We start from the raw sequence: 12,096 nt of genomic DNA, 5'->3' as shown, positions 1-12,096 counted from the left end.
TGTGGTCTTTTTTTAAGTTTGTGTTTTTGCAAGGCTTCATCTCTGTGTGTAAATCTGATGTTCCTTTTGCTGTGTAGGCTGACCGTTTTTAAATAAAGATTATTTAAAAACGACATACAGGAAGTAAGAGAATTTGTCTTCAAAATTAAGACATTAACCGCCTGAGAAAGCAAGTATTAATGTGTGGAGAACAAACAGACTCATACATTACATATTGAGGGCAGCTTTACTTTGCAAATAGTCATTATGTTATTTGAATAAATGTCAGACAATTGTTATTTAATTACAAATTTAAATTATGTCACTAATACATGTTTAAATTTTACATCTGGGTACTTTTAAAATCGTTTTTTTTTTTGACTCGATGGATAATCAATACGTGTTTTATTTTTGAAAGTGCGACCGGAAACGCGTCTGTTCACCTCCGACTGCGCTGAGGAGAGCTGGAGGGAAAGAAAAAAAGAAAAAAAAAACCGAAGAAAAAAAAAGCCATATCTGAAGGGTTTGAGAGGCGGATTTGGTCAAAGTTTCCAACTGTCCCGACCCGAAGAGGCTCCGGGGGGGTTGACGGGGAGTCGATTTCACCGGTAATTAACACAGGAGTTATTATTCCGTTGTTAATTAACTGTTATTTTCAGTGTGTCTGAGAGCACCGTCGTCCCAACCGCCGGAAGTCTGCATGAAGCTGCGTCTCCTACAGAGGCGACGGCGTCGACGGTTTTTTTTTCTGTCTTGGGTTTTTTTTTTTTATTCCAGACTTTTTTTTTTTCTCTTTTTTTATTTTCTCTCGGCGAGGCGAGCTACAGGGAGCGAGGCATGGAGGCGTGAGGGGGGGCGAGGATGTTTGTGTTTACCAAGTGGCGAGCGGGCTTAGCCTGCGAACATACAGGCCCGCTTGTAAGCTAGAGCAAAGCCAGCGAACAAAAGGGAGAAAATTAATGGAGGCAAGTTAGCTAGCTCCCCCTCGGCTTGTTGCGTTAACCAGCTAAACGCTAGCCATGTTCGTAACACACAGTTATCGGGTTGAGATGGTGGCAGCTGGTGCTGTGTAACACATCGATGCTGAGTGCTCCTGAATCAGACATTTAATGACACATTTCGTATTTACAGGATTTCATGAATCGCTGCTAACCCGCCGAAGCTAGCTGTGCCACAGTTTTGGAGCCCCTCGCCAAACATGGCTCTCTGAGCTCCGAAGCGTTGACTAGCAATGGACCCCCTGAATTGTCAAACAGCCTCTCTAAAAAAAGCGTTAGGTCATGTTTAGGCTGTGCATCTGCAGAGGAGAGTTCATGAAAACAACGTGAAACACGCCTTTGAGTGATGCACTGCGAATGTTTTGCATGCAATATATTGTTATCTCAGTTGTTGTAAGAGTTTGTTTTATTAATGCATTGCTGTTTTTTTTCCCACGGGCCAACACTCTCCAAAGGGCTAACCTGCTATTAGTTATTTCAAGTGTCACTCAGGCTTTACTAACATGCAGTTACATGCTTTCTTTTCTTGGTATGTGGCATACTATGCATGGCATTTAACAGTCTCCACATGCATACAGAAAACATATTTCACCGTTGCTCTGTGACGGTGTTAGAAAACCTATGTGGAAGTTGAAAAATTGCAAATGCGTGCCAAACGTAGAACAATGAAACTTCCCTCTTTGTGCTGCAGAAAACATGTTGCCTATGTGTCAGTGGGAGATGATCGGAAAACAGAAGACCGGAGGTTTGATAATGAAAAGATAGACGATAGATTTTTTAGTCTTCAACAAGCCATATTGTGCACTCAACATGTACTGCACCAGCATCTAGTTTGTTACTCTAACAGGCAAATAAACAGACAATTATGACACAGCATTAGGGTTGCACTCCAAAACTAGACACATTAACACGGACAAAGCAACCACTCTTAATATTGTGCAATTTATTAATAGCCAACTGTGAGAGACGAGTAAGGAAGTGCATGGCATGGGCTGTGTTATAAGAGATTAGCCTCAAAGACTGATTACAATTAGTGTTTTTCTCAACTTGCATCTTCTGTCCTCCTCTAGATTTTTCTCAATGTCCATCCCCCCCCGGGATTGAACATCTTGAGCCTGATTCCTTTCACATCCTCTTCTCTGTAAATCTGATAAACTATTATAACAATGCAGCAACAACCCTCATCAGCATGAACCTAAAACATTTCCCCTTCGACCAGGAAGTTGTTACATCCGTCTTACACATCTTTTCTGGACTGAGATCCCTCAGCAATGGTTGCTTGCCTCTCAATGTGGACGCTTTAACCGGCCACATTTAAACCTGAGCGGTCCTGCCTGCTTGTGCTCCACGCTCATCATGAAACTTGTTCAGTGTGTGTGTCACCGGATGGAGGAGAGGATACATGTAAAGGAAACAAACTAAGATGATTGACATGCAGCCATGCATGGTGTAGAGTCACATGAAAGTTAAATAATAAAAAAAACAATTAAAAAGCATAGTAAGGAGGAGGAAGAAGAGGAGGACAGGTGTTTTCTAAGTGTGTTGCTTTTTAATTACAGAAATAATGGACGATTCCCATTTCAACTCATCATACTTTTGGTCTCCCGTCCCCACTGTACAAGGACAGGTAGAGGCAACCTTGATTGTTGGAATTGTCTTGAAATACACATGGTATAAGTGGTTTGTGCTGTCAAAAGATACCCGCAAGCGATTATCGTAGTCACTGTTTTACGGAAATGCTTTAAACATTACACATCGCCAGACAATGATTTGAAAAATGCTCGCTTAGTCGGTGAAGTCTCACATGAACGTTTGTTTGAACGTGATCTCTTGACATGGGGAGAGTTCATTTGATGATGTCATCACTCCTGTCCCTCTCCTCCCTCATCTCTTCAACCCCCCCTTTTGTATATTTTTTCATTATTTCTTTGCATCTTACACTTCCTCTGTTCTCTCTTGTCTCCTTGCCTTCTCCTCCCTACATGGTTCTAACTCACTATCACCTCCTGCCCTTCATCCCACACGTACCTTTATTGCCTCACCTCATCCTTGACTCCTCTTCTCCACCTCCACCATTGTGTCTTCCTTTTTTACCTTCTTTATTCTCTTCCCCCTTCCCCTTTCCTGTCCTGCATTTCATCCTCCTTCCCTGTTCCCACTTCCTCCCACTGTTCCTCTTTAATACTTCACAATTCCTCCTTTCCTTCCTCCTACCGCCAACCCGCCCCTCTATCGTCCCTGTCTAGATCGAAAACGTCATGTTCCTGAACAAGGCGAAGGAGCAGCTGGGTCCGGAGAAGGCACCCTCCTTCCCTCACGCCTCCGCGTCTTCCACCTCCTCCCCCCACTACCCCACGGCTGTGCTCGCCATCCCCGGCTCGATGGACGCCGGGTCCGGGCTGCGGTTGGTCCCCAAACAGGAGGGAGGCGGGGGTTCGGCAGCGGGAGGAGGTGGTGGTGGTGGTGGGGGCATGAGTGCGCTAGGGGGACACATGCACCAGTCGCACACCACCCAGAACATCACCGTAGTGCCTGTCCCCTCTACAGGTATCATGACTGCAGGTGAGCCGGCTGCTATGTCTTCACTCTGGCCTAATCATGACACTCCATTTTACATTTCTGTGTCATCTTATTGTTGGTTTCCTGCTACCCCGGCTTTAAGATGGGTACATGCTCCTACAAATGTTGATCTGAACTATTTTCTAGTTTGTAAGCAGCGGTTTTAAGGTATAGGTTGTTAAAGACTTGATCCAAATCAATGTAAAAACATCTCTTGTCAACATCATGACACACGTTTAGTGTTGGTGCATACACAGGATTTTTGTGGCTCCAAATATAGGCTGTAATGAAGCTCATGTGGACAGTGCACCTATTGTTAGTGACTCTTAGTAGGAGTGGCAGCCTAATGTAAAATGTTTGTTTTGACCAACAGCCAGATCACGGTTTCTCTTTCCCTCTTAGCGGGGTTAGTGATCACCCCTCAAGGCACACTGGTCCCCACTGCCTCCACACAGTCATTTGTAGCTGGACACCCCACTGCCACCACCATGATAGTATCTGCAGTGCACCCCTCAAATACAGGTAAAAAGTGGTCGCAGTTCACCGTCATTTCAGCTTCTTAAATCAAACTGCAGTTTGTTTTAAAGAAGGTAGAAGTGGTGTCAAAGCTTATGCTATTTATTTTTATTAACATGTATTTGTTTGAGGACTATATTTCGGCCCCTGGGGCGTTGCTTGGTTTTGGCGTGAGCGTTTTTTTAACGTGCCAACCGGATCACAAATGTTCTCATTTTATAAACAATAAGTTATAATCAATAAAGTTAGCGACTGCAGCTTTATAGTCGAGCGTGCATTTCCAGAGTATCTGCTGTCAGTATGGTGACGTGTTTCCGAGTGAAACAGGATAAGGAGGCGGGGCTTAACGTTGGAAGGAAATTTATTTGATGGTTGAAAATGTTAGCTCACGACCTTCTCTCGCTCCGATTGACTGATGGATGGCTGGATGTCTAGTATTGATTGAAATTGCTTGGTACTAGCTGATGTAGGCACATATCATATTTTGTTTTCCAGGAAGAATAAATCTTTGGATGTGAATCATTTGGTCTCCACGTATTAAATAGGTGAACAATATAAACGGGGATGTGATCTAAAAGGGTTAAAAATTGTGTTTTTATTTCAGCTCGACTTTGAGGTCAGACATTCAAATCTTATTTAATTTCAAGTGTCTCCTTTTTTGTACCGACCATTGATTCATTCCTGCCTTTTTTGTGTTGTGACATCCATATACAAGCATGCACACACTTGTGTCCATAGTCTTTTGTAAGAGTTGGTACTTCTCCTGACCAGGGCAGCCCATACATAACTCATGTATGGGATTCTGTCCGATGTGTCCATGTAGAAGATGCTGTCTTCTCAAGGTGATCCCGAGTAATTCACGATAGGACGATTTGATCAAAGGAGTATGATTCAACTGTCGTGTTGTCAAAATGTGCTAATGAAACAACAGATTTCTCTAAAAATCATTTGGGGGAGGTGCGTAATAACAGCTGTTTGTGGCGTGGTAACAGCTGTTAGGGGCTTTCGTCCGTCTCTCTCGTTGACGGTCCCTTCACCTCCCTGTTGTTTTCTTTATGTCTGTGAAAAATGGAATTAGGACCAAAAGTTCTATTAGGACGGTGAAAAGCAAAAAGGATGAGAAACTGTGTCTCTCTGTCTTATCGATCTCGGCCCCGGCAGGACCACGGACAGCGCCGGCCGTGCAGCAGCAGCTAAGCCACAGTAACATGTACCTCGGCCAATAATGTTGTTGTTGTTTTTACTATTTTTCTATATTAAGCTTAAACAGAGGTGGATCATTAAGCAAGAACAAGAAGACATGAATCCGACGATCAGTTGACTATAGGCAAGACATGACCAATCAGATTCGACTAAGTAAATTCTTAACCGGGGACACCCCTACCGTCTAAACACAACACTGAACGCAACACTTCTTCTTTTTTACTTTTCTCCCGTTTCCAGGCAAGAAGGAGCACATTGCTCTCCCCCCTGCAGTCGTCATGCCGACGCCATCAAAGCGAGGCCGGAAGAGCAAACAGATGATGGGTAGAGTGGCTGGAGTGGGTGGGGTCCTCCCTCCGGGAAGTGATGCATTAATATTGGCACACCTCGCCGCTGGTGGACAGGTGAGGGTCTCTTGTATTCTTGGCTCATGGTTTTTTTGTCTGTTGCTGGTTTTCTACACAGCATGGATTGCCAGCGTTATTATAATATGTTGTTTCTGTGTTAGCACCACGCTGCTGACCCATACGACCTGTCTAATGATGAGGATGATCATACCAACAAAGATGGACCCAAATCCTACAGGTAATGTCAACAGATTAGAGAAAAGCAGATTTAGAAACCGACACTATAGACCGCTTTTCCATCAGTAACCATGGTGAAGTTTTTTTGTGGGTGGAGGTGGAGACAGAATAATCTAAGACTACGCTGGTTTGTTTTTCACAATGCCTGAAGAAAATATGAGTAGTTAACATTCACCAACATCTCTCACTCGCTGACTCAATGGCTGAAGTTTTCCACAGCTGATACAGAAACCCAGCATTCACAGTAAAGAGAAACAGAGTGCGGATACATATTTGGATGCCTATAATTTCCTGCGGATACCGTTACTAGTCTAGGATTGGCAGCTGCAAAGAAACCCCAGAAAGGAAGAAAGAGTCTTTTTTTCACTAATAGGGTCTGTAGACTACTTGCAAGCCTACATTTAATCAGTTTTAAGGTTGTCTTCTGTCTCATACTCCAAGGTGCCGGATGTGTGCAGTGACGTTCTTCAGCAAGTCAGACATGCAGATCCATGCGAAGTCCCACACGGAGGCCAAGCCCCACAAGTGCCCCCACTGTTCCAAGTCGTTTGCCAACTCCAGCTACCTGTCCCAGCACATCCGCATCCACAGCGGGGCCAAGCCCTACACCTGCACCTACTGCCAGAAAACATTCAGGCAGCTCAGTCACCTACAGCAGCACACAAGGTACTGGTCTGAGTGGCTTGTGTGGCCGTGTTCGTGTCTGTGCTTGTGGTTTCTGGTGTGTGTGTGTGTGTGTGTGTGTGTGTGAAGGGAGGAAGGGGTGGTGAGTTGGGTATGTGCCAGGGTCTTTTGGGAGTGTTGATAGGTCAAAAAAAGCTCTTTTTCCACAGTTGTAAGCACCTTTGGAGGTGCTAAACTTAACTTCAATTATAGTCACAAGCTTGTTATTTTGATGAATTTTGAATCATCAGAGTTTGGTAGAGTAGGTCAACTTACCACCAGAGTATACGCTCGTTTAGCAGGTGCTTTCTCACCCTGCTGGTGATACTGTCACGAGATTGGCTTGGTACTGCATGTCTGTCGCCGTATCTTACTTAATTCTATTTTTCTCTGGGTCCACCTCTGCTTTCACAAGACTTCCTTCAAGCATCCCCTCTTTTGTTTGAGGCGTCCTCTGGAGACCTTTTACTGACACTGGAGCCACCTAATAATATTACAACATCCCCAGTATAAAAGCTGAAATAACACTGAGGAGATAATGGCACAGAGTTCATTTACAAATGAAAAATTTGATTATCAGAGAGTGAAAATGTTGTCAGCTGGAACGTCAGTCAGTTATTTAAATCCCAAAAGTACCCTTTATATACTAACTGTTAGTGGTTTTACCTGTATTTCGTGTAAGTGATGATGAAAGCATCTGTCTCCTATTCATGTCATCGTGATAAATGCTTACATATTTTTGTTTGCCCTCATCCTTTCACCTTCTCCGTGTTCTCATTTCCCTTTTTGCCATGCACGGGGTGTCAGACCATTCGTATTAGACAGGAAGTTGCGTCCCACTGGTCTGCCACTCGTCTTGAATTTACATTTCCAATCGGCTGCAGCAGAGCCAAACATTCATAGATACTCGAACGCCACTCCAAGCAGGACACAGCAAAGAGCAAGAGAGAGAGAGCGAAAGGGAGAGAGAGAGAGAGAAAGGCGTGACTGTGCTTGCTGTATGTTTTTGTTCTGTGTTTTCACAACTCAGACGCAGCACAAAGAGCACACTTAATGATCTGCGATCAATGCAACCGATCGCAGATCCTGTTAACTTTTTTACGCATGATTTGGGTCTTCAGTTCATCGTGAGGTTTGGTCATGCTGTAGCTTAAAAATCTCTCGCTGTTTCTCCCTCTCTGTTTCTCTCTCTCTCCACCTCCTCACCCCTCCAATCCCGGTTTTGCCGCGTTAGAAACCACACGGAGGCCAAGCCCCACAAGTGTCCCCACTGCTCCAAGTCGTTTGCCAACTCCAGCTACCTGTCCCAGCACATCCGCATCCACACGGGGGCCAAGCCCTACGCCTGCTCCTACTGCCAGAAAACATTCAGGCAGCTCAGTCACCTACAGCAGCACACACGGTACTGGGCCGGGCCGGGCTGGGTGGGATTGAATGGCCGGGTGTGTTTTTAATGCGTGCATGTATGGGAGCAGGTGTGTAGAGAGTTGTGACACTGTGGTTGTTTGCATCTGCACTTTAGTTTTTCTGCTTGCTGTGCTGTCAGGGAATCTGTCATCTTTTAATATCAAACAAAGACTGGCTTTTAAAAAAAAAAACGATTGGGATTGAAAATATGTAACCTATCAGCCACAGCCGAGACCTGGCTCATGGTAATTTCCTGCTTTGGGTGTTAGAGGATTACCTGCAGTAGGTAGCGGTCAGGTTGGAGGAAAAGAGTACTAGCAAGGGAGCAAAGCAATGTTCTGCTGTAGACAAAAGGCAGCAGCAAAACATATTTCAGACACCTAAAAAAATCAATATCAGCATGAGTGATATATTTAGAATATTTTCTTTACTTTGCTAGCCCTTTCTGGGAACTGAAGCTGTTTTCTATGCTCTCGCCAAAGCTCCTTCTGGAGAAATGTAATGATCGAGCCAGCAACTTCCATTTTCTGTGAGGTAAAATTACTGTTTTTGTCAAAAGAGTCTTTGTGGCTTTGAAGAGCGCCTCGATATCGACTTCAGTTCCCAGTTAGAAAGGACTGTCTGACGTCTCAGGGGCTGATGAGCACAATGCATTTGAAATGGCATAACACTGCTGTACGCACAAAATGTTTGGATAAGAGAAAACACAAACTACTACTACATCACTCTCATTGTCTTCCTGCAAGTGCAGCAACTAAGTGTAATTAATGTTGTGACTAAGTGATGAAGTGCTGAACTGTGGATTTTTCCAGGATTCACACCGGTGACCGGCCGTACAAGTGTAACCATCCTGGCTGTGAAAAAGCTTTCACTCAGTTGTCCAACCTACAGGTAAATGAATTCTCAGGTTTGATCCTTGCTAAATGTTCCATGAATGGACATTTTTACATGAAAGCTAATCCAGTTAAATGCTCTTTTTGCTGCATCAATTTGTTTTGTTTTGTTCTTAAAAGTTTGTGAAAGAAAATCAACATGAGATTTTTCAGCGCTGCGTTTTTGGAAAACATCACTTATTGATCGTGCCGATGTGCGTTCTATTCTTCTCCCCACAGTCTCACCGTCGGCAGCATAACAAAGACAAGCCGTACAAGTGCCACAACTGTAACCGTGGTTACACAGACGCTGCCAGCCTGGAGGTGCACCTGTCCACACACACCGTCAAACATGCCAAGTTGTTCTCCTGTGGCCTCTGTAACCGATCCTATACCTCGGTAAGATCTCAGACTCTCCGTCACACACAAGACGTAGTTTCCACACAAATCAGCGGCCTGCTGGGAGGATAAATGAGTGTAGTGTTTGTATGAGTTCTTCCATCATGTCTTCTCTCTGCACTCTAGGAGACGTATCTAATGAAACACATGAGGAAGCACAACCCCGACCCGCTAACAGTGGCAGCAACTCTAGCTGCTCAGCAGGCGCAGGGCCTCACGCCGGGCGGAGGCAGGGGTCGAGGCCGCGGCCGAGGGAGAGGTGCCAACAGAGCGGGCCAGCACCAAAACCAGACCAGACAAGATCACAACCAGAACCCTAACCCCGGACCACCGGGCAGCTACCAGCAAAGCCAGCAGCCCACGGAAGCTGTGGTTCAATGTCCGTTTGACCTGCACCAGTACAAGACAGTGTCAGCCGGCGAGATCCAGTACAAACCAGTCACTGTGGCGGACCTGCCAGTGGTCCACAAAGACCTCTGCCTCACCGTCTCCACCTCCGCCATACAGGTGGAACACATGAACTCATAGGCTTCGTCTTCCCACTCTGTTCGAGGAATTACTTATTGTGTCTGCAGTGTAAAAAGGTCCATATTCACAAGTCATTTAACTGTACTCAGTATTATAATCTTCTTAATTAAAAATCGATCATAGGAGGACTATTTTACTTATGTGATGTTTAATTTTACAGGTAAAATTCACCCATTACCAGTTTCATCCTTCATTTTAAAAGGCTTTAATGCTGAGTACAGTTTTAAATGACTTGTCCGAGCAGATATTTTACAATGTGCTTCTCGATTCCTGAGCCCACTTGTGCCAAGTCTCTCTCAGTAGAAATGCTGGTCTAGGACACTGATATCAGTAGTTATTTTTCTCAGTCTGAAGTCACATTCCTCCAGTTTGGAGGAACATCTTCACTAAAACCTAATCTGAGATCACTTTTGGCTTTTACATCATTGTAGACCTGATCTTCTCCAGCACATGTTCAGTCTAATTTCTATTCTCTTGATCTTCAATCAGTCAATAAAGAACTTAATTGCTTTGTAAAACACGGTTACACTGATCCAAAACCAGCACTTCTCGTCTGAGAATCTTGATAAAAGAGGCTCACTGGTGTCCTTTCTCTTTTTTTATTGCATTGTTTGCATTAGGGCACCATTGGAGGATGAAGATGTAAAATATCTGTGGAAAAAAAAACACACAAATTACACCGATCTCTGCACGTTGCTGTCCAGACAATGGTGTGAATTAGAACATATTCAGATCACATTAATCTGAACATTTTCCATTATCGAGTTCAAGCCAAAACGAGGGAGAAACGAGACAAGGAATCCAAGAGGAAAGACGGTGTATTATTGGATTACAACAAAACCTGCAGCAGAATCTCAAAGCGTTCACTTCCAAAATCATGATGTCCTTATTCAAGTCATTTCTTTATCAAGCCCAAAATATGGAACAAAAGACACGGACCAGTTCAGGAATGCACTAAAGATGAGGAATCTGCAGAGTGAGGTGAAACCTGAGAGAGAACAGCGGGTTGGTGGGGTGGGAGGGGCCATAACGAAAGCACTTGTACTTGATGTCTGTTTGTCATTATTGTACCTTTTTTTTTTTTTTTTAAATATATCATATGTATGTATTTTTCTACCAACAGAGAAACGTGTGAACAAACTCGGAGAGAAAGCAAAGTGATGCATGAATGTGAAGGGAACGGAGAGAAAAGTCCTTACAAAGTGTTTTTGTCCCTTTTTTGTTGTTGTTACTATTCAAAGAAGGGCAGTTTACTATTACTCCAATAGTAAAGTCAGCCCAACTCGTCATAGTCAAGTTGTTGGGGAAATAATGATTGTGTGATACAAATGGCTGACAGGTACTGTTATCAATCTTTTTTTTAAAGAACTTTTCATACATATTACTACTTTCATTATAACTATTGCAAATGTTATACCCATTATTATCAATCTGAGGCATTATTGAATTGCAGTATGCTGTACATAGAATAGATAGAAAAGACTGTTTCACATGTAAAAGGGAAGTATGTCCTGTGTGACGCATATATGAAAACTAAAGGAACTCAAATTAACAAGTACCAAAATCATTGGCCGTGTCCCGGGTCACCCGTTAGTGCCGGTGCACCATAACCTCCACGCTCAGCAGAAGTCTGCTAAAGAATCATGGTCGATTCCAGCCCTGAGAAGGTGGGAATCGCCCAATAAGTTAATTATACTATGGGAAAGTATTAGTTCTTTTTCTGGAATGTACTCTACTACATTTCTTCTGCAGTTTGCATGTGGCGATCCTAATTATGATGTAACCTGAAATAGTTTCACCGAGTTATTAGGCTTATTAGATGAGATTTTTGTGCCACTGCAGCCTGAAAAACATTTTTTTTAACATGATACTCAGTAGAATCCTCCATTAACACTTCAACAAATGATGTGAGACTATATCGTAATGGATAAATAACATAAAACATGGCTCCGTGACCTGGGACTCTGCTGCCGTGTTTTTGTGCACGAGCTGTCGACCCAATCAAACTGTTCAAGTAGCCTGTAAGAACTGGCTGCTCCTCTTCATGTATACTCCTCCTTGTATTTCAATGTGTCTTTTTATGAAGAATAACAGAATCTCGATATTCCTGTTAATGTTATTACTGATGCTCCTGATGATAGTACAGTTATTAACTGCCCTCTTATGCTACACTCTTGCATACTGTATGCACAGTTACACCTCTTGCTCATTTGAACAGACTGTTTCTTCCCTTATGGAGAATAAAGTTTGAAAACCGTTTAAAAAAAAAAACCTGTACTTGTCTGATTTATTTGATTACCATCCAGATTAAGTGGAAATTATACGATAATGTGACGTAATTGTGATTATATCCTTTTGGTTTGATCATTTTTTTGTTGAGTTTGCATT

The 12,096-nt window shown here is 43.4% G+C and overlaps 1 protein-coding gene across 4 annotated transcripts; it reads left to right on the top strand.

The window, feature by feature from the left end:
- Window positions 1-433: 433 nt before the first annotated feature.
- znf384a (zinc finger protein 384 a) lies at window positions 434-11,225 on the top strand. Of its 4 annotated transcripts, XM_084031646.1 has the most exons (11): window positions 434-587; window positions 2,537-2,604; window positions 3,224-3,539; window positions 3,939-4,058; window positions 5,496-5,659; window positions 5,764-5,840; window positions 6,281-6,505; window positions 7,737-7,904; window positions 8,722-8,800; window positions 9,022-9,180; window positions 9,307-11,225. In XM_084031646.1, the coding sequence occupies exons 2-11, from the start codon at window positions 2,542-2,544 to the stop codon at window positions 9,706-9,708; spliced, it is 1,773 nt and encodes a 590-aa protein (XP_083887772.1). In that variant the 5' UTR covers window positions 434-587; window positions 2,537-2,541; the 3' UTR covers window positions 9,709-11,225. The 4 variants fall into 4 exon arrangements, with proteins under 4 accessions (XP_083887772.1, XP_083887773.1, XP_083887774.1 ...); XM_084031647.1 differs by lacking the exon at window positions 3,939-4,058; XM_084031648.1 differs by lacking the exon at window positions 7,737-7,904.
- The last annotated feature ends 871 nt before the right edge of the window (window positions 11,226-12,096 follow it).

The sequence above is a fragment of the Eutrigla gurnardus genome, assembly GCF_963514095.1.
Source record: "Eutrigla gurnardus genome assembly, chromosome: 17".
Lineage (NCBI taxonomy): Eukaryota > Metazoa > Chordata > Actinopteri > Perciformes > Triglidae > Eutrigla > Eutrigla gurnardus.
The sequence above is the reverse complement of the archived record's forward strand: the minus strand, read 5'-3'. Positions and strand labels throughout refer to the sequence as shown.

Coding starts and splice junctions, on each gene's coding strand:
- znf384a (XM_084031646.1), top strand. CDS start 2,542: ATGGACGATTCCCATTTCAACTCATCATACTTTTGGTCTCCCGTCCCC. Junction 2,605..3,223: donor TCCCCACTGTACAAGGACAG/GTAGAGGCAACC, acceptor GTCCCTGTCTAG/ATCGAAAACGTCATGTTCCT. Junction 5,660..5,763: donor ACCTCGCCGCTGGTGGACAG/GTGAGGGTCTCT, acceptor TTTCTGTGTTAG/CACCACGCTGCTGACCCATA.